We start from the raw sequence: 23,138 nt of genomic DNA on the forward strand, positions 1-23,138 counted from the left end.
CACTGTATCTCAATCTTCAGATTTTTTTTATATTGAAGTTGAAAAAGTGTAATTTGCTTGTCAATAGGTTTCAGTATGTATTTCTTTTCCCAGGGCAACTAGATCACATGGCCTGCCACTACTTAGAAATTTAGTACAATCCCAATTCACAGTTAGAACAAAACCCCTTAATTTAGAGGAGACATTTTAAAATTTGAGGTGGTTGTCTGGTGCTGTAGGTAGATTTCTGCCTCTGAACCAGAAGCCCCTAGTTCAAGTCTCATTCCGTGATTAGATGGAATGGAAGGCACATTGATAATGTGATCAAACATGCAAAGTAACAATTTGGTAATCCTTCCACCATAGGCCAATGGCAGGCAATAAGAATGAAAAAGATTCCTGGTCGTTCCACATGATGAAAAGAAATTGGAATTTCTAACATCACTAACAATAGCTCCAGGCTACAACAGGTTGTAAAAGTATATGTACCTCATCAACTCTGCCTCTTTGGGGTCAAGTTGATTTGGGGTCAACTGCCTCCATCACAACCACATCACTCCTCAAGCAAACGGACCAAAACTGTACACAGTACTCCACATGTAGTCTCACCAATGCCTTGTACAATTTCAACAACTGTTGGAATATTGCATGCAATTCTGGTCTCCTTCCTAACGGAAAGATGTTGTGAAACTTGAAAGGGTTCAGAAAAGATTGACAAGGATGTTGCCAGGGTTGGAGGATTTGAGCTATAGGGAGAGGTTGAACAGGCTGGGGCTGTTTTCCCTGGAGCGTTGGAGACTGAGGGGTGACCTTATAGGGGTTTACAAAATTATGAGGGGCATAGATAGGATAAATAGGCAAAGTCTTTTCCCTGGGGTCAGAGAGTCCAGAACTAGAGGGCATAGGTTTAGGGTGAGAGGGGAAAGATATAAAGGGGCAACTTTTTCACACAGAGAGTGGTATGTGTATGGAATGAGCTGCCAGAGGAAGTGGTGGAGACTGGTACAATTGCGACACTTAAGAGGCATTTGGATGGGTATATGAATAGGAAGGGTTTGGAGGGATATGAGCTGGGTGCTGGCAGGTGGGACTAGATTGGGTTCGGATATCTGGTCGGCACGGGCGGGTTGGACCGAAGGGTCTGTTTCCATGGTGTACATCTCTATGATTCTAAATAGGAACATAATAGTGATTGGAGACAGTATAATGAGAGGAATAGATCTTAATGTCTTCTGTGATCCTGAGTCTGAGTCTGAAAGGCAGCATTGCCTGCCCAGTGCCTGGGTCAAGGACATTTTCTCTGGCTGTAGAGAAATTTGGAGGGGGAGGGGTGGGATCCAGTTGTTGACATCCACATTGGTACCAATGACATCGATAAGAGTGGAAATCCGTCTTTTCGGAAAGAATTTGAACACTTAGGAGCTAAATGAGAGCGCGGAATCTTCAAGGAAATAATCTCAAGATTACTACCTGAGTTATGGGCAAGGGTAAATAAAGTCAAGGAATTAACTGCGTGGCTCATAAATTGTTCTGGGAGGAATAGATTTCAGGTCATGGGCGCTGACAGAAGTACTCAGGGAGGGGGGAGAGGGAACTGTTCCTGAGTATGGGCTTTACTTAAACTATGCTGTGACTGAGTTCCTGGAAAATTGAATATACAGGGCTAAAGAGAGGTTTTAAACTAATGAGCATGGATGGGTTTGGGAGAAGGGAAACATAGGCTTCCAAAGGTTATGGTAGTATTTCTGGGCAGCTGTTTGGATAATATGATGATAATATTGTGATTTAAATATGTTGTTTCCACCCTGCTAATATCTCTCCCACAACTTTCTGTTCAGATCCCCTGAGTCTACTTTCACCCTACCAACAAAACTGAGATTTATCTAGTTAAAGTTGCTGATGCCATCATTTTTAACTGTACCCAGCATTATCTTTCCTTGTTCATTTGATTCCTCGTTACAAAAACACATATCCTATTCACTGCCAAGATTATCCATTTCATATCCCTTGCATCAATGACTTTCACTCTTACTTCATTGTCACCTGTACACTGCTGCATCTTAAATTCTCATTCCCTGCATTTGGAGCTACACAGTCACACCTTGCCAAGAAACTCAGTTATTTTGATGTCAGGGATCTCAGCAATTTGAGATTGAGAGTTTTGATGGAGGTCCATGTTTAAAAAATATTGTGGGAAGGCTCTAAGAATTAAATGACTCTAACAGTTGAGGAAGGAGAATTGGACAAAGAGTTGTTTTGCTTTGCTTGACACTACTGCGCACATCCAAAACTGTATAACATTGACCTTTCCATGCTGTGACAGTGGTGGCTGGATGAAGCCCTTAAGTACTCGTCAATAGGACGAATGGCAGGTGGGCCTCTTGAAGTCTCCCCACACCCATAAAAAGTTCAAGCAGGTCAGGGTGGGTGGGTAAACAATGGTGAGATTTCCTGCTAGATTTTATATGACCCTCATCTCATCACAGCTGTTGAGGAATGTAAAATACATCTCTGCCCCTCCTGAAAATGGTAACTGTGTTTTTCATAGTTCACTACATTTCTGAGTTTTGTGACATCTGCAAACTGTGAAGTTATGGGCTGAAAATGTGTTGCTGGAAAAGCGCAGCAGGTCAGGCAGCATCCAAAGAGCAAGAGATTCGACATTTCGGGCATGAGCCCTTCTTCAGAAATGAGGAAAGTGAAGAATGGCTCATGCCCAAAACGTTGATTCTCCTGCTCTTTGGATGCTGCCTGACCTGCTGCGCTTTTCCAGCAACACATTTTCAGCTCTGATCTCCAGCATCTGCAGTCCTCACCTTCTCCACACTATGAAGTTATGCCCTGTATCCTCAATTAAGCTGTGAAACCAATATTGGGCCCTGAGGGACAACACAGCCCACTGAACACCAGACTGAAAACAATGATTGATAATTATTCTCTACTCTGTCTCACTCTTAGCCAATTTTATAACCTTACAGCTACTGCTGTTTTAATCCCATGGTCTTCAACTTTACAAATATTTTCTAGAAGTTCATTGACACAACATCAGTCAGGCTACCTTATTAACTTGCTTTTATTTCAGCAAAGAAGTAATTCACATTATTCAAAGGTTTGTCTTTAAAAGTACCTTCTGACTTTAGTTTTCTAAAATTAAATTTTAGTCACATAACTCATGTAACAGATACTCAATAAAAGTTATTCATTTATGAGAAGCAATTTTTTTTTAGCACACAGATAGTGAGACATTGAGTCAATAAAAATCATGCCTCGTTGCTGCTTTATTCTCAGGTAACCAGACCAAGTGCCTCTGGAAAGACTTCAGAATGTTAACATAGGGACCAAAATGGTGTAAATTGGAAGACATAATAAAAACTCATCCCCAGGCATATTCACATTTTTTTCCGAAACCAATTATTTTTCAGATGCGTTTGTCAGTGAGTCATATGCAGCTTTTATTTTCAGCTAACAGAGGAGGAGGTAATATTGGCTGATTTGATCCACACAGGATAAATTTGTATTCAACATTGATATCATTGTGTGCGGACAGGCTATTTGTGAGTTAGTGAATTTTGTTTTTGTTATGTCCCTGCTAAGCCTACTGCTCAAATATCATCAACACCATTAGTCTTTAATTTGCTAAATATCTTCAACTGGTCTGCGTGTGCTTGAATCTTTCTTAGAATGCTTCCCCTGTATTATTTTAGTTCTCATATGTTGCAATCGTTCTTCTGAATGCCTTTTTCAGGATGGTGCTGAGAAAATAGGTTGCAAGCAATCACAATAATGTCTCATCTTAGGCTACAGAAAACGATGGAGTATTTCTTGAGACTTGGTTTAATGTTGGAAAGATCAAGTGAATTATTTTACAAAAGATAAACGTCCAACTTAAATTACAGTCACATAATTATGCAGAATGGGCCTACATTTATGGTGGACATATTTTATACAAGTATAAAATATAATTAAATGTTTCTACTCTAGGGAATAGCTAACTCTTTCTAAAATATTTTAAATTTTTCTTTTTTTTATCACACTTGGAATCTAACTTATCCAAAGTGGTGATTGGAAATGAAAATGGCTTTATTTTTCTCTTTCTCAAGTTTAAATTAATTTGAACATTTCAAATTGACATTTCAAACTGAACCATGTATTCAAATGGAAACACTCCTTTTATATTTTGTCAGTTTATAAAGAACAACTCAATCAAATACAATCTGAATCATTCGTGCAATTTTAAATAATCTTTTTGTCCAAGATGCACATTCTATAATTATCTGACCTGCAGGTTTTTTTTCCATACATTTGCACTCAACAATTGAATTCAGTGATATAATCACTAATTGAAAACTAGATGCAAATATTTTGATTTTGCTATAATAGCACATCCTTAATTTAAGTGCCGCATGTTTTCCACATTACACTTCTAAATGACTTTGACCACTAGAGTAGGGGTACTGGTGGGTTTTTTTTACATATAATAAACACTATTTATTTAATCTGAATAAAAAGAGTAACTGTGGAATTTAATGTTCCAAACACTAGTAAAAGTCCCATAGTAATTGAAACAGTAGTTTAAAGTTTGACACCATTACAAAATATCCCAAAGTAGAGATGCTAAGAGAGTCAGGAGTTTATTGCAAACCAGTACATACCTCTTATACTAAAAGAGTTAGCATAAGTGGTAAACAGGTTTGAACTTCGCTTAAAAAAAAATCACACAAGCAGCAACAAATATAGCTTCTTTAAATTTCTTTGCTTAAATGTATAAATTATGAGCAGATCAGGTAATAAGCCTTACAAAACTTCAGAAACAGAATAAACATTTCATGCCTTTTCTATCATCTAATAAGAACAAGTTTTCACTGTAATAGAAATTCAATTTCAGCATAATTTGTTTTATTACAGATGTACGAACAAAGTCTCAGTATGATGAAAGTCATGTGATAACAGCCAAGAGAGCAAAAATGGTAACATTCATTTTCTGTTCTCATTTTAAGATATTGTATGTTAGAATGTTGCTGAAGTTTTTTGACTAGCAACCATCAAATGCAATAATACCAAACATGTAACAATCACAAATATTTATCCTGGAGGAGAAAAAGATGCTGATTGATTGATGTACCATCTCTGATTGGCCCAAATATGGTGAAAGCTTTGGGGATGTATAGGCTTCCCAAGCTTGGAGTTAAGTTAAAAAAATACAACGTTTGGACATATTTCCTTTTGTTCAGCGAACATCTCTCTGAATATGAACGTATGTCAATTCTGTCAAGCTTTATTTGAGCCATCTTATGAGCTGATTGGTTATCTTAAATTGATGTTTGAGGTATTATGATCGGTCTTGGGATTATTCAGCAAGTGTGACCCAATTATGGAATCACATCTAATAATGTTTTGGAGTCTGAAAGCGCAAGCTGAAAATCATAGAGTTGTTACAGTGCAGAACTATGGGAACCAAGGAACATGGAGTAAGTGTGGGAAGGTGAAGTTGAGGTAGAAGGTAATTTATTGTATGTTGAAGCATCTCAATGGACTTTACAACCTGCTGTGACTCTTCTTTCTTTAGATTCTATTATAATTGATATGACAAATGATGTTGAGGAGTTCTGACCAAATAATTACAAAATGTACCATTCTTTACAATTAAGTAGTGATAAAAAATAAGAAATTCAAAATTAAATGAACTGCATGAGTTTGCTTTCTCATTAGGTAGGATCAGCCATTGACAATCATGTGGTTTTTTTTGCATTTGATATAATTAAGGGCTTTCTTTATAAGAGAGAGGCTGAATAGGCTGGGGCTGTTTTCACTGGAGTGTCGGACGCTGAGGGGTGACCTTTTAGAGGTTTATAAAATCATGATGGGCATGGATAGGGTAAATAGAGGAGGTTTTCTCCCTGGGTGGGGGAGTCCAGAACTAGAGGGCATAGCTTGAGGGTGAGAGGGGAAAGATGTAAAAAAATCATAAGGGCAACTTTTTCACACAGAGGGTGGTGCATGTGTGGAATGGACTGCCAGATAAAGTGTTGGAGGCTAGTACAATTGCAACATTTGAAAGACATCTGGATGGGTATGTGAATAGGAAGGGTTTAGAGGGATATGGGATGGGTACTGGCAGGTGGGACTAGATTGGGTTGAGATATCTGGTTGGCATGGACGAGTTGGACCGAAGGTCTGTTTCCGTGCTGTACATCTGTATGACTCAATGACAGAGTTTCCTTGGCCTTGGGAACTTTGAAACCTTTAGTAAGATGAGAACAGCCTTTGGAATAAAACAAGAAATTATTTCCTCTGGCCTTTCAATCTCAGCCAGAATCCGATTTCTCCACAATATAAACCTCACAGCATGCAATGGAATCTGCACACAATCTGCACATAGATAGGACAAATCAAATCGGTAACAATACCTATAGAGGAGGAATTCCTGGGAGTATGTACAGGATGGTTTTCTGGACCAATACATGAAGGAACCAGTGAATGAACAGGTCATCCTGAAATGGATATTATGTAATAAGAAAGGAATAATTGGCAATCGAGCTGTGTGAGACCTTTTGGGGAAGAGTGGCCATAATGTGATATAATTTATCATTAAGGTGGAAAATGATGTGATTGACTCTAAGACTAAAGCCTCAATCTAAACAAAAGAAACTGTGATGGTGTAAGGTACAATTTGGCTATGATATATTGGGGAACATTACTTAAGGGGCTTACAGTACATAGGCAATGGCTCATCTTGCCTGCACGGGGATTCTATTATATAGTGCTAATCTCCTCCCTCTTCTAAATCCCTGTACACCATCTATCCCAATAAAAATTCAATGCCCTCTTAAAAGCCTCAATTGAACCTGCCTCCATGACATTTCAGGGCAGTGCAAACAGTACTCTTAACTGTGTGAAATGCACTGTGTGAAAAAGTTTCTTTTAATATCATTCTTGCTTTGTTTACAAATCACTTTAAATCTGTGCCCTCTGGTTCTTTATTTCTTTTATTAGCAGATACAGTTTCTTCCTACGTAATCCATCCAGCTCACTCAAGATTTTGAAAACCTCTATCAAAACTTTTCTTGGCCTTCATCTCCAAGGAATATAGTCCTAATTTCTTCAGTCTATCCTCATAACTGAAGTTTCTCATTCATGGAAACGTGCTTGCAAATCTCTTCTGCATTATTTCCAGTGCATTCACATCTTTCCTATAATGTTTTAGATTAGACTAGACTAGACTTACAGTGTGGAAACAGGCCCTTCGGCCCAACAAGTCCACACCGACCCGCCGAAGCGCAACCCACCCATACCCCTACACTTACCCCCTACCTAACACTACGGGCAATTTAGCTTGGCCAATTCACCTGACCCGCACATCTTTGTGACTGTGGGAGGAAACCGGAGCACCCGGAGGAAACCCACGCAGACACGGGGAGAACGTGCAAACTCCACACAGTCAGTCGCCTGAGTCGGGAATTGAACCCGGGTCTACAGGCGCTGTGAGGCAGCAGTGCTAACCACTGTGCCACCGTGCCGCCCATGTGATGCTCACAATGTTATACAATACTCTAGCTGCGATCTGACAAGTGTCTTGTACAAGTTCAATATTACCTCCTTGCTCTTGTACGCTATGCCCTGAATAATAAACTAAGAATGCTGTATACTTTATTAACTGCTCGTCCACCTGGTTACCTTCAGCTCCTGCACTTCATTTAGAATCGTACCCCTATCTTTCAGTGTTCTTCTGACCAAAGTGTATACCTCACACTTCTCTGCATTGAACTTCATCTTGCTACCTATCTAATCATTCTCCCAACTTGTCAATGACATTTTGGAGTTTCAAATTGTCCTCTCCACAGTTTACAATTCATCCAAGTTGAGTGTCATCTGCAAACTTTGAACTCATCCCTGTATACCATAATTAATAGATATCATGAAAAGCATGTGTTCAAATATCAACATCTGGTATTTCCAGACAAACCTTCTTCCACCCCAAAATATATCCATTAACCATTAGTTTTCTATCCCTCGGCCAGTTTTTTTTTATCCATTTAAAGATGCATAGAGAATTCCAACAAGTATTCATTCTTGTCTGGTACTAAACTAAAATGGGAAAGATGGCTCAACTGTGGCTAACAAGAGAAATTAAGGATAATATTAGATCCGAAGAAGTGACATGCAAACTGACCAAAAAAAGCAGAGTTTAGGATTGGGAGCAGTTTAGATTTCAGCGAAGGGAGACAAATGGATTAAGAGGAGAAAAGTAGAATCCAAGAGTAAGCATGTGGAGAACATACAAACTGATTGTAAAAGATTCTTTGTTATGTGAAAGGAAAAAGATTAGTGAGAACAAATCTAAGTCCTTTACACTCAGAAACAGAGGAAGTTATAAAGTAAAACAAAGAGATTGCAGACCAATTAAATGCATTCCCTGTACTTTGGTTCTGTTTTCACACAAGAGGACACAAATAACATTCAAAAAATGTTTTATACACAGAATCTAGTGAGAGGAAGGGACTGAAGGAAGTCAGTATTGGTAGGAAAATTGATAGAATTTAAAAACCAATAAATCTCCAGGGCCCGATAATCTATATCTCAGAGTATTGAGGGAAGTAACTTAAAAATAGAGGATAGTCATCTTTCAAGTTTCTATCGGCTCTGAAAAGGTTGAATGGATTTGAGGGTAGCTAATATTACCCTTTCTTAAAATAGTGGAGTTGAGAGAAAATAAGGAATTATATGTCTAACATTGATAATGGGGAAAATGCAGGGGTCTATTGTAAAAGATTTAATAGCAGAGTCCTAGAAAAACCACGACTAACAAGGGAAATTATGGATAGTATTAAATCCAAGGAAGGGGCATTCAAATTTATGAAAGGCAAATCATGTTTGATAAATCTGCTGAATTAATTTAGGGATGTAACTAGTAGAATGGAGAAGGGTGAGCCAGCAGATGTGGTTCATATTTTCAGAAGACTTTTGATACAGCCCCACATAAGAGATTTGCATGTAAAATTAAAACATATGGGATTAGGGGTAGTGTGTTATCATGGATAGAGAGCTGGTTGACAAAAAGAAACAACAAGTAGGAATAAATAGGTGCTTTTCTGAGTGGCAAGCAGTGACCAGTTGGATACTGCCGGGATCAATGATTGGATCCCAGCTATTCACAATGTATATAAACGATTTAGATGAGGAAAATTTGTGTCATATCTCTAAGTTTGTAGGTGACATTATGCTGAATGTGAGAGTAAACTTTGAGGAGGATACAGAGATGCTTCAGTGTGATTTGGACAAGTTGAGTGAGTGGGAAAATCCTTAGCAGATGAAGTACAATGTGGATAAATGTGATTACCCAATTTGATAGCAAAAGCAGGATGACAGATTATTACCTGAAATGACAATAGATTGGGAAAGGGGGAGGTGCAATGAGACCTGGTATGGGAGGGGAAAAAGATTACTGAGGACAAATGTAAGTCCTTTACACTCAGAAACAGAGCAAGTCATAAAGTGAAACAAAGAGATGGCAGACCAATTAAATACACCAGTTGCTGAAAATAAGTATGTAGGTGCCTCAGGCAATAAAGAAGGCAAGTGGTATGTTGGCTTTTATAGCAAAAGGATTCAAGTGCAGGAGCAAGACCACACCTGGAGTATTGTGTGAAGTTTTGGTCTCTTTGTCTGGGGAAAGATGTTCTGGGTATTGAGGAAATGCAAGAAAGATTTATCAGGCTGATTCTTAGAATGGCAGGACTGAAGTATGATGAGAGACTGAAGTATGAGGAGAGACTGGATCAGTTAAGTCTATATTCACTGGAGTGCAGAAGAATGATCTCATAGAACCAGACAGGGGTGGGCCTGTGGAATTCTCTGCCACAGAAAGCAGCTGAAGCCAAAACATTGAACGTTTTATAGAAGACTGAAGGAATCAAAGGTTATGAGGACAAAACAGGCACATGTTACTGTGTGGGGACAATCAGCAATGATCATATTAAATAACAGAGCAAGCTTGAAGAACCAAATGTCCTATTTTTATTCCTATTTTCTACGTTTCTATGAACCAAGGCTTTTGAGTTTCCCAAAGCACTACTGAGCCCTCTCGGTCCCAGCTTATCAGTATATTTAAAAACAACCCGTGATGTCTAACAGAATATTTAAATGATTTATAAAAAGTTGTCCCTTTACTGGTGCAGTGGAAGCAGCCTGGGAGACTTTATACCTTCAATGTGACCAGGGCCTTTGCCTGAACTGAAATATTAGGCCCCCAGAATAGTACGGTGTGATGTTAATAATTTTCCCAACTTTTCCAATATAGATTTTTATTTTATACAAGTAATTTAGTCACTGCTGTTGCTTTTCAGGATGCATATGGTAATTATTTGCTACCACAAGATATAGAGCTTGAGTGTGTAAAGTATTGTGTGGTATATGATGGACACACAAAATCATCTGACGTGGAAGGTAAATAGAAAATCAACATATACAGTTATAATCATTTAGATGAATTAAGAAGTTATACCATAAGATTACTGATGATGATAATAAACGTATCATATATCCCATCAGATATCCATTGACAGATGGAGGGCATGATGGATGTCCAAGGCAATGCGGCTGATTTTATGCCATTGACCAAAGTGTATTTTTATTATATGGTGTGTACATTTAACAGTACTGACTACCTCGCTGCCTCAATGGGTTCAGCCATTAAGCAACTGAGTCATAACATAGGGAAAGATGGCTTGATTTCAGTTAAGCTAGTTGGGTTAGCTAGTCTTAAAATGGGTGGCAACAGAATTCCATAGTTGCCCTTTATGCTTCTGAATTGAGAAGTTGCACTTATATAATCTGAGTGCTGAATTGTGATGTTCTCCCTCCTCTCTTATCAAAGAACCTTTGTTTTACATTGCATCTCCTCTTAAGAGACCTGAAAGAAAATGATCACCAATGTTCCAACTTTTCCTGTCCAAAAAATAATTTTGAATTATGAATTTGGGCATGCAGTCAGTTCGATGAGACATACAAACATACTAATTAGGAGCACTTCGCCCTCCGATCCTGCTCTGTCATTCAAAATTATCATGGCTGATTACTCTACATTCCCACCTACCTGAAAAAAACCTTTAACTGGTTGCTTATCAAGAATCTATCAACTTCTGCCGTAAAAATATTCAAAGATTCTGCTTCCACTATTTTGCAGAAGACATTTCCAATCTCTATTCTTGAGAAAAAAAAAATTGCCCTCATCTCTGACTTGAAAGGATGACTGCAGCAGATGGTGTGTCTTCTTAAGCCCCTTATGTGACCCTTAATTATTTCAGTTAGCTGTGTGCCTTTGATCAGGACAACTTCCAATCTCATTGCTAATAAAATGGCTTAGTCATGGGGCTGTATTGGGAAGCTTCCTAGACATGACTTTGTGGCATGTTACCACCCTCCACCTCCAGCCTGCTAACCATGGCCCAGTAAAATCCCCCTTTCAATTCTGAATTATCATCAAGCAACTGGGATTCATAATCCACATGGGCTTCACTCCAAAGTCAGGCATGTGCAATTCAGGTTCAGGAATTCATGGACTGAGTGTATGACTGATTTCTTTAAACTGAGTTTTCATAATACTATCATCTTGGGCTAATAAGTCATGATACTAATTAATTCTGTATCAATTTGAGGTCCTGCTATACTATATGCAAAGCTACTGGAAGTTTTCAGTCGCCAACCTATCATGGTCCTAAATGGTGGGTACGAATTCTTCTCTGCCTGCTATCCATTCTTCAGGACACAGAAAATATTTTACATGCCACAGGTATGTTTGGTAATCTTGAGCCATCTGACTTTATGTTCTGCCTGTTGGATCTGTGTTATAAAAGTTAGTTGCATGGGGTATTGTACACTATCCCTATGCATTCTTTGTGAAAATCTGGACCTGTGACATGGTTTTAATGATGGTATCACTTTTGTTGGTCAGAAAGAAGATTCACATTCAGATTGCTCTTTCGCTTCCCTAATAGGTGTTAAAATAAGAATCAATGTAGCTCTGCTAAGTCCGCTGCACTTGCCTTACTGTTGAACAAAGTAATTGTGTTGTTCGTCATTTCAAAGATGTTTTCACAAAGAGGGACAAAGCAGAAACTGTTGTTAAGGAGGAGTAATGTGAAATAATGGGTGGGATTAACATCGTGAGAAAAGAAACATTAAGGTGATTGGAACATTGAAAGCAATCATATCACCCAGTGTGGCTGAAAGGTATCCCAGGCTGCAGAAGGAATAGAGGAGGATCTGACCATCATTTTCAAATTATCTTTGGCTATTGTCATTGATGCCAATAGACTGGAGAAATGTTAATCTTCTGCTGTTGTTTAAAAAGAGAGAAAGTCTGAGCAATTGCAGACCAGTCAGCTTGAGCTTGCTGCTCAAGAAATTATTGGAAAGCTTTCTGCAAAACCATAGAATTATTATTTAGAAAGACACAGATTAATCATGGACATTAGACATCGCTTTGTTAAAAAGAAGTGTGAGTCTGACTAAAATGATTGAAATGTTTGAGGAAGTAATAGGAGGATTGATCAGGGCAGCATTTGTAATGTAGACTTTAGCAAAGCTTTTGACAAAATCCCACATGGCAGACTAACCTCCTGCTCTCAGATTTAATTCTTCTGTTCCTATGTGGGACAATGGCCATAAGACAGCTGCCAGCTCTGGTCCATCTCTTTTGCTGCATCCCGGGTGATGTACACATGGCAGGCTGATCTTCAAATTAAGAGATTCATGGGATTGGAGGGAAAATGGCAAGTTGAAACTCAGTGACAGGAAGCAAAGAGAATTGGTAGGTAATTGTTTTAGTGATTTGACAGGCGTGATTGAGAAGATTACAACTTGGATGATATGGGTGAGAAAGGAAATCACAGAATATAAGAAGATATCAATGAACTAGTTAGTTGAGGAAAAAAGGTGACAATTACAATTCATTCTGGAGAAGCATGAGGTAATGTATTTAGGGTCGACAAATAGGGCTATTGAACACAGAGTGTTTGGTGAGATTCTGAAATGTGTGGAGGAACAATGGGATCTCAGTGTATATGTCAATGGATATCTGAAGATTGCAGGACTGTTACATAAGGTGGTCAGGAACGCATTCTGCTCGTCTAAGGAAAGATATATTAAATGGAGTGAATCCAAGTTCACTAGATCCTGGGATGAGAGCATTTTCCTATGAAGTGAGATTCGATTTATATTTCTGAATGTTTAGAAGAGAGAGAAAGATGATCTCATTGTGTATAATATTATTGAGAGAATTGGGGTAGATTCTAGGAGGCTGTATTCTCAGGCTGGAAAGTTCAAAACTTGGGATCATGGTCACTAAATAAGGTCTGGCATGGCGGTAAATATCTTCATGCAAAATGTTTTGTCCTTTTGGAATTATTTACTCCAGAGGACTGTGTGTGCTTAGTTTAGATCAGAGTAGTGTTGAAAAAGCACAGCAGGTCAGGCAGCAACCAAGGAGCAGGAAACCTGATGTTTTAGGCAAAAGCCCTTCATCCTGCTCCTCGGATGCTGCCTGACCTGCTGTGCTTTTCCAGCACCACTCTAATCTAGACTCTGATCTCCAGCATCAGCAGTCCTCACTTTTGCCCTGTGATTGCTTAGTTGTTGAGCATACTTAATTCAGAAATGAATAGATTAATTGATACTAAGGGAATCCAGGGATAATGTGGGGAGATGTGGCTGAGTTAAAAGACCGGCCATAACTTTATAATAGAGGAGGCTTGAAGGGCAACGTGGTGTCCTCCTGCTCCTAGTTCCATTCTATCCTGAACAAAGGGATCTGAGTGTCCGTGAAAAAGGCGAGGTGGTAGTACAATGCTAATACCACTGGATGAATAATCCAGAGGACAAGGCTAATAGTCAAATTCCGACCACCATCTGGTAGAGTATGAAGTTAGGAGAAAGTGAGGATTGCAGATGCTGGACATCAGAGTCAAAGAGTGTGGCACTGGAAAAGCACAGCTGGTCAGGCAGCATCCGAGGAGCAGGAGAATCAACGTTTCAGGCATAAACCTGAAGAGAATATGAAGTTTGTCTAATGGCAACTATGAAGTCATTTAAAAACAATCTGGTTGATTGAACTCTATGGTCCTTACCTGGTCTGGCCTTCAAACATATTCCTGATCCACAGCAATGTGGATTCTTAAATGCCCTTTGAAATGTCCTAGCAAGCTGCTCAGTTGTATCAAACAGTTGCACAGTTAGGATAGAACGAACAGAGTTGGTGGCACTGGTGTTACACTGTCAGGAGGAGTTGTCTGGGTGTCTTGGACATTGACTCTGGACCCCATGATGTCTCATGGAATCAGGTCAAACAGGAAGAAGGTACCTCTGCTGATTACCACCTACCTTACCAACTCCACTTCCTCAGCTGATGAAGCAGTACTCCTCCAATTTGAAAGCCAGTTAGAAGAAGCATTGATGATGGAAAGGTCACAGAATATAATCTGATGGGGGCTTTTAATATCCATCACCAAGAGTGGCTGAAAAGCACCACTACCGATAAAGCAGGCTGGGTTTTAATGGATACTGTTGCTAAACAGGTCTCAAGGGAACCAAAACGAAAATTACTTCTTCCTTACCAATTTATATGTCATAGATACATCTATTCATGACAGTATTGCTAAAGGTGACCATCACATAATCTTTGTAGAGATCAACTTCGGCCTTCACAATGATAGATGAGTAGCACGACCACTGTGTGAAGTGGAAAAGATTTTGAATAGATTGGCAACTCAAAACTCCATAAGGTGTTGTGGGCCTTTGGCAGCCACAGAATGGTATTCAAGCAAAATGTATAACTTCATGAGTTGGCCTATCTCCAACTGTTCCATTACCACCAAACTGGGGATTGGCTTGTTTCAATGAAGAGTGTAGAAAGCATGACAAGTGGCACTGTTAGGTTCGTTTTTCTTGAGATTCTTACACATTTGATGCAGCTGCAAAACACCAACTTCTGTGAACAGCCAAAATTTTATTAAGCAAGTACGAGCTGTGGGAGGAGCTCTTAACACTCTTTGCAATGCTTGCGAAGCCTGTCAAATGACCTCTCTGAACAAGGAAACAGTCCTTCCTATATATAAAATCTTTACATCCCAGTCAGTAATGTCCACAAGACAACCCTCAGCCACTCCCCCACAGTCACAAATCACTCAATATGCAATGCAGTGACCTGATCATCTCCAGAAACAGTATAATGTGAATCATTCTTTAAGGGCCAGATCTGTTGTAAATTGTGTTTTTAACAAGGGTGCAGTCAGAATTCCAAGTGCAATATTCTTATTGATTCTGAATAGGGGTTGATGATGCAAATAGAAGGAGAAGACAATGTAAATTTACTCTGAATACTTAGGAAATGGCCATGCAAATGACTCTGAATGACAAGGGATGACAATGTAAATTCCTTACATTCTACCTTTAAGACAGAGACATACCACTCTAAGACAGAGGCATAACACCCTACCCTCAGGACATTGTATTTGCTGCAGGTCAGCAGAGCAAATTAACCCTTTAATATCTCAGCACACATAGTTAAAATTGAAGTGCAACATAGTGAAGCAATAACATAGGGCTACTTGGGTGCCAAACTGCAGAAGGAGCATGCAATAAACAGCAAAGTTAAATCCCACAATGAACAAATCAGATCTAAATTTGCAGTTCTGCCACATCCTGTTGTGAATGATGGTGGGTCAAGGTTGAAATATTATTTTCTGTTGTAGTCTCTTTTTGAGACTTATTGAGATCTACATATTGATTCTCGAAGTATACTTTTCATTTTCAGGGGATTCTTTTTCATTCTCACTAACTTATTCATTCAATATGGTGTAGTTATGTAGTAACAGTATCTATATTCTATACACCACCCCTCCACTAAATTAAAGCCACAACACACAAGGAAGGCAAGCTTTAATTACCTTCTAGATGGTGGACAGGCATTGGGAAGATAGGAGGTGAGTTATTTGCTGCAGAATTCTGAGCCTGTAACCCGCTCCTGTAGCCACAGTAATTATTTGTCTTGTCCAGTTCAGTTTCTGATCAATGGTTAACACCTGGAATATTAACGTTGGGGGATTCAGTGGAGATAATGCAACTGAAAGTCAAGTGGAGTAGATTAACATCTCTCAGATGTCATACTTCTATGATATGAATCTTGACAATTATCAGTCAAAGCCTGGATATTGTAGCAAATAGCATTCGGTATTGCTTAGCCATAAACTGCTTGCTGATGCTCAATTTGGGTTTTGCTATGGCCACTCAGCTCCTGACCTGATTACAATCTTGGGAAAACAGCTGAACTCTCTAGAATTAAGGTGAGAATGACTGCTGTTGACATCGCAGCAGCATTTGACCAAGAATCTTAGCAAATCCAGAGCTCATGGGAATCAGGGAGAAAATTCTCCACTGTTTGAAGTAATACCTGGCACAAAGGAAGGTAGTTGTGGTTGTTGGAGGCATCTCAGTTCAGACACATCACTGCAGGAGCTGTTTAGCACAATGACCTACATCCAACGATCTTTCGCTGCTTCATCAATTACCTTACCTCCATCCGAAAGTCAGGAGTAGGATTGTTTGCTGATGTTTGCACAATTTTCAACACCATTTACCACTCCCCAAATATTGAAAGAGTCCTGAAGCCCTGAAAAAGGATCACTGGACCTAAAATGTGAACTCTGTTTTTTTTCCACAGATGCTGCCAGACCTGCTCAGTTTCTCCAACAATTTCTGTTTATATTTCAGACTTCTAGCATCCACAGGTCTGTGTTTTATATTACTGAAGAAATGCATGTCCATATGCACAAGAAATGGACAATATTCAGGTTGTGGCTAAAAGATTGCAAATAATATTCTTGCCACACAATGCCAAGATTTGATCAACACCGACAATAAAGCTTCTAATTATCTCCCCTTGAGTCCACAGTCTTATGGCAGAATGGGGTCAAGGAGCCAAATTGGCATGCTCTGTTTCCAAATTTGTACTTTCCTATCCCTTTTTCCCAGATGAAGGAAAATCTGATTTCTATAAAGACAGAAAAGTATGCAGGTGCATGCAGTATAAGCAATTTATGCAGGTTCTAACTTGATGGAACAGGGAAATTTTAAAATTTTCTGCATGATGAATTCTCTCTAGGAGCTGGATGCTTTTGAACCCTATCCTGCTGAGATTTTACCAGCCAAACTTTACATGGGTGCTTTTAAACAAGCCTCTGACAGAAAGATGCAGAAAGATCTAAAAATCAAGGCTTACCTCAACCTCTGTCGTGAAAAAGAGATCATGTGAGTGATTTAAACAATACTCTTTGCTATCTTGTGGATACCATTCCTCAGTAACTCCCTTAATGATTATGAAAAGACTGCAAGATCAGACCAGACGAGTCAATGGTGGCTTTTGAAACCTTGCGAGTGTGCGGATCTACACATGGTTCTCAATTTACAAATATCTGACTTACAAATGCACATACTTACAAAATCAATCTCATACAGGGGTATAATTTTAAAGATGCGACAGAAGCAAATTTAATATGCTGTAAATGGCACCTTTATATTGTCTTGCATTGTGTACCAATTTGCATATAATCTATCCTTTTGGACTATAACTTGGTGTTGTGTGATTTTTAACTTTGTCCACCCCAGTCCAACACCAGCACCTCCAAATCATAACTTACTTACAAGTAGACTTGCGAACAGACTCTGCAACGGAACTCATTCACACCCCAGGGACTGCTGTACATACTTTCCAGCAGTTTTGTGGGAACAGACTTTGATGGTTACATTTTCTGAAAACAGATCAAAACTGAGCATGAGTATCCATTTATCTATAAATGTACAAAAGCTTGGGCAGAAACTTCTCCAATTCCTTGAAATTTCTAACTCATGAAGGATCCTGTTGCACAGGAGATCATTTAATCCATCATCCCAATGCCTTTTTCTAAGGAGTTCAGCAAGTTGTCCCACGTATCTGCTCTTCTTCATAGCCTCGTGAATCTTTTCAACTATATATCCAATTATTTTGTACTGACATTGATCTACAATAATACAATTATAATTTATATGTACTACTTATTCCACAATGTGGTTCTGGTCTTATGATTGTATGATAACATATTACAAAACAATTATTACAACCTGTTTGTCATTTTAGCATTGCAGAAGAGAGCTTTACTCCAATATTACACATTCCTTCTTCAGAAGAAACTAATCTTCTGGCCCACTTCCCAATGATGTGTGAATTCCTCGGTGAGTTTAATTACTACTCCTGCAAATACTAAATTTCCTTTGCAGCACACAAATGCAAGTGTCACAGTATAAACGTGCACTGTGTCACTTCAGTGAGTTAATAGTTTGCTTGTCAATGCTGAGGCCTGCAGACCCTGTGCTATAAAAGTTGACATGTTAGGGAAGAGGTTTTGATTTTGTGGTTAAAACAACTTCATTGAAGCAATCCACCAGTTGCAATGTTACTGGGACTTCTTTGTGCTCATGAAAGTCAGGGACATTATTACGAGAAGGTTACAAATGAAGGACTCACCTTCTTAATCTTTCCCCTTGCCTCAGGTATGGTGACTCTCAGATTAGGAGAAAGTGAGGACTGCAGATGCTGGAGATCAAAGCTGAAAATGTGTTGCTGGAAAAGCGCAGCAGGTCAGGCAGCATCCAATACCGTACAACCCAGATGGCCTCCTTCTTCGAAGACCGCAATGTCCCCCCAGACGTGATCAACGATGCCCTCCACCACATCTCCTCCACTTCCCGCTCCTCCGCTCTTAAGCCCCACCCCTCCAATCGCCACCAGGACAGAACCCCACTGGTCCTCACCTACCACCCCACCAACCTCCATATACATCGTATCATCCGTCGTCATTTCCGCCACCTCCAAACGGACCACCAGAGATATATTTCCCTCCCCTCCCCTATCAGCGTTCCGAAAAGACCACTCCCTCCGTGACTCCCTCGTCAGATCCACACCCCTCACCAACCCAACCTCCACTCCCGGCACCTTCCCCTGCAACAGCAAGAAATGCAAAACTTGTGCCCACACCTCCCTCCTTACTTCCCTCCAAGGCCCCAAGGGATTCTTCCATATCCACAACAAATTCACCTGTACCTCCACACACATCATTTACTGCATCTGCTGCACCCGATGTGGCCTCCTCTATATTGGGGAGACAGGCCGCCTACTTGCGGAATGTTTCAGAGAACACCTCTGGGACACCCGGACCAACCAACACAACCACCCCGTGGCTCAACACTTCATCTCCCCCTCCCATGCCACCGAGGACATGCAGGTCCTTGGACTCCTCCATCGCCAGACCATAGCAACATGACGGTTGGAGGAAGAGCGCATCATCTTCCACCTAGGAACCCTCCAACCACAAGGGATGAACTCAGATTTCTCCAGTTTCCTCATTTCCCTTCCCTCCCACCTTTTCTCAGTCCCAACCCTCGAACTCAGCACCGCCTTCATAACCTGCAATCTTCTTCCTGACCTCTCCGCCCCCCACCCCCACTCTGGCCTATCACCCTCACTTTGATCTCCTTACACCTATCGCATTTCCCAAGTCCCTCCTCCCTACCTTTTATCTTAGCCTGCTGGACATTTTCGTCATTCCTGAGGAAGGGCTCATACCCGAAACGTCGATTCTCCTGCTCCTTGGATGCTGCCTGACCTGCTGCGCTTTTCCAGCAACACATTTTCAGCTCTGACTCTCAGAGTAAACCATCACCAGTCACCTGTCTAATGAGAGACTAGCTTTATGGTCTGGTAGGATTGTGACAACTTTATCTTTTTAGTGTGGGGAATAGGATATTTTGTTTTAGGAATCCATTGGTTGTATCAAGCAATCGCTGCTTAGGTAACAGCAGACTAAGTCAGAATATCTCAACTAGAATTTCAGAAAAGTACCAGTGCAAGTCAGTTTATCAGTGTGGTGAGGTGATATGTGTGTTGCTGGAAAAGCACAGCAGGTCAGGCAGCATCCAAGGGGTAGGAGAATGGACGTTTTGGGCAGAAGCCCTTCGTCAGGAATATGCCTGAAAAGTAAATTCTCCTGCTCCTCGGATGCTGCCTGACCTGCTGTGCTTTTCCAGTAACACGCTCTCGATTCTGATCTCCAGCTTCTGCAGTCCTCACTTTCTCCTGGTTAGGTGATATGACTATTTCATCTGAAACTCCCTCCAGGGTAGTTTAATGTCAATTTCGGGACAGTCTTGTCCTGCTTTAATACAAAACAAAAAACTTATCATTCAGTGACTTGTAAATCACAGAATTATAGAATTTTACAGCATCAAAAGAGGCCAGTTGACCCATCGTGTTTGCACCAACTCCCAAAAGAGCTATACCCATTCTCCAGCCCTTTCTGTGCAGCCCTCTACATGAAAAGGAATTAATTCATAACATTGTTGTCAAAGACCTTTTAGGAGAAAGTGATCATAAAAAGTAATTGGGTGACAAGGTGGCTCAGCAGTTAGCACTGCTGCCTTAGAGTGCCAGGGACCCAGGTTCCATTCCAGCATCGGATGACTGTCTTTGTGGAGTTTGCATATTCACCCCGTGTCCGCATGGGTTTCCTCCCACAGTCCAAAGATGTGTAGGTTTGGTGGATTGGCCTGGGGAAATTCTGGCTAGCAGGGGTAGGGGAATGGGTCTGGGTGGGATGCTCTTTGAAGGGTCAGTGTTGACTCCATGGGCCAAATGACTGCTTCCAAAATATAGAGTCATAGAGATGTACAGCATGGAAGCAGACCTATCGGTCCAACCCGTCCATGCTGACCAGGTATCCCAACCTAATCTAGTCCAATTTACTCACACTTGACCCATACCCCTCTAAACCCTTTCTAGCATGATTCTGCAATCATGCTAGAATTCTTCACTGAGATAGAAAATGATGAGTCAAATCTGAAACAGGAGTCCTAAATCTAAACAAAGAAAACTGCAAAGTTATGAGGGATGAGTTGGCTGGAAGTATACTGGGTAACTTCATTAAAAGGCATGTCAGTGAATAGGCAATGGTTAGTATTTCAGGAACAAATGCATGCTTTGCAACATTTATACATTCCTATTGGGCAGAAAGAACACAACAGAAAAAGTGGCCCAACTATGGCTATCACAAGAAACTAAGTAATAGATTCAAAGAAAAGGCATATTGAGTTGCTAGGAAAGGGAGCAAGGCTGAGGACTGAAATTCAGCAAAGCAAGACCAAGAAATTGATTAAGAGGGGAAAATACACCATATGAGGAATATAAGAGTGGACTGTAAGAGATTAAATAAGAATGTATAAAGTGGAAATAGTGAGCACTGCAAATGCTGGAGAGTCCGAATCAATAAAATGTGGAGCTGGAAAAAGCACAGCAGGTCAAGCAGCATCAGAGGAGCAGGAGAGTTGACTTATCAGGCAGGACCCACCATCGAGAATGTCTAAAGTGAAATATTAGTGCCGACAAATGCAGGCCCCTTACAGTCTGAAAATGGAGTATTGGTAATGGAGAACTTTGAAATGGCAGAGCATTTAACCAACTACTTTAGCCTTTCTTCACAGAGGAAGACACAAATAATTTACCAGAAATGATACAGAAGCAAGGGTCTATTGTGAAGGATGAATTGAAGAAGATCAATATTATGAGTTCATAGTGCTGGAGAAATTAATGGGACTGAACGCTGATAAAACTCCAAGGCCTGATAATCAGGGTATTGAAGTAGGTGGTTATAGAAATAGTGGATGTGTTTGTCATCGTCATCCAAAATTCTTAGATTCTGCAACAGTTCCAACATATTGGAGTATGCGAAATGTAATCCGACTGTTTAAAAAAGGAGCAAGTGGGGAAAACGGAGAATTATAGACTGGTTGGTTTAATATAAATGGAAGGAAAAGTGTTAGTGTTTATTATAAAGAATGTCATAACAGGATACTTAGAGAATACAGAAGGGATGACACAAAGTTAAAATTGATTTATAAAAGATAAATCATGTTTCACGAAACTACTGGAGTATTTTGAGGACATACTTAGTAGAATAAATCAGGGAGAACCAGTGGATGTAGTAGGTTTGGATTTTCAGAATGCTTTTGATCAAGTTCCACATTTAGTGTGCAAAATCAAAGCATATTGGATTGGTGGTAATTGAGAATTCGTCAGTAGACAGGAAACAGACAGCAGGAATAAATGGGTCATTTCTGGAGTGGAAGGCAGTGACTAACATAACTGAAAATGTGTTGCTGGAAAAGCGCAGCAGGTCAGGCAGCATCCAAGGAGCAGGAGAGTCGACATTTCGGGCATGAGACCTTCTTCAAGAATGAGGAAGGTGTGCCAAGCAGGCTAAGATAAAAGGTAAGGAGGAGGGACTTGGGGGAGGGGCGTTGGAGATGCGATAGGTGGAAGGAGGTAAAGGTGAGGGTGAGAAGCCAGAGTGGGGGTGGGGGCCGAGAGGTCAGGAAGAAGATTGCAGGCTAGGAAGGTGGTGCTGAATTCGAGGGTTGGGACTGAGACAAGGTGGGGGGAGGGGAAATGAGGAAACTGGAGAAATCTGAGTTCATCCCTTGTGGTTGGAGGGTCTCTTGTGGTTAGGAGGCTGGTAGGATTAGAGAACAATGGATGAATAAAGATATTGAGGTTTTAGTAAAAAATTTAAAATATCATAAATTACATATAGACAACTGGGTTCAAATGAATCTCTTGAACGGTGAGGGAGGCCAGTGGGGCAAATGAGATAGCCTTGGCAAATAAGGTTAAGGATAATCCAAAGAGATTCTCCAAGTACATGAGGAACTCGACAGCAGGTAGAGAGAAAGTAGGACCCTTTAAAGATCAAAGAAGTTGACTATGTGTTGAACCTCAGGAGATGGGAGGGATATTAAATGAATATTTCCCATCAGTTTTTACTGGAGAATAAATGAAGGCAAGAGGACTGAGGGAGTGAAATATTGATGTTTTTAAACCGTTCATATTACAGAAGAGGAAGTGCTGGAGGTCTTAGAAAACATAAAGATGGATAAATCTAGTGGATAAGTCTCCAGGACCTGAGCTAGTGTATCCCAGGACATTGTGGAAAGTTAGGGACGAAATTGAGGGTCTTTTGCAGTAATATGTATATCATCCATAACTGCTGGATGAGTGGAGAGTGGCTCATAGAGTCATAGAG

At 40.2% G+C, this 23,138-nt stretch overlaps 1 protein-coding gene across 1 annotated transcript in view; it reads left to right on the forward strand.

Moving 5' to 3' along the window:
• The window catches only part of styxl1 (serine/threonine/tyrosine interacting-like 1), a 28,927-nt gene that overhangs the window by 665 nt on the left and 5,124 nt on the right, over positions 1–23,138 (forward strand). Inside the window, exons 2-6 of the mRNA XM_060848268.1 lie at positions 4,885–4,946; positions 10,323–10,422; positions 11,634–11,767; positions 17,135–17,280; positions 18,146–18,240. Of these exons, the coding sequence (XP_060704251.1) occupies positions 4,885–4,946; positions 10,323–10,422; positions 11,634–11,767; positions 17,135–17,280; positions 18,146–18,240 (537 nt within the window). The remainder of the gene's footprint in view (positions 1–4,884; positions 4,947–10,322; positions 10,423–11,633; positions 11,768–17,134; positions 17,281–18,145; positions 18,241–23,138) is intronic.

The sequence above is a fragment of the Hemiscyllium ocellatum genome, chromosome 31 (assembly GCF_020745735.1).
Source record: "Hemiscyllium ocellatum isolate sHemOce1 chromosome 31, sHemOce1.pat.X.cur, whole genome shotgun sequence".
Lineage (NCBI taxonomy): Eukaryota > Metazoa > Chordata > Chondrichthyes > Orectolobiformes > Hemiscylliidae > Hemiscyllium > Hemiscyllium ocellatum.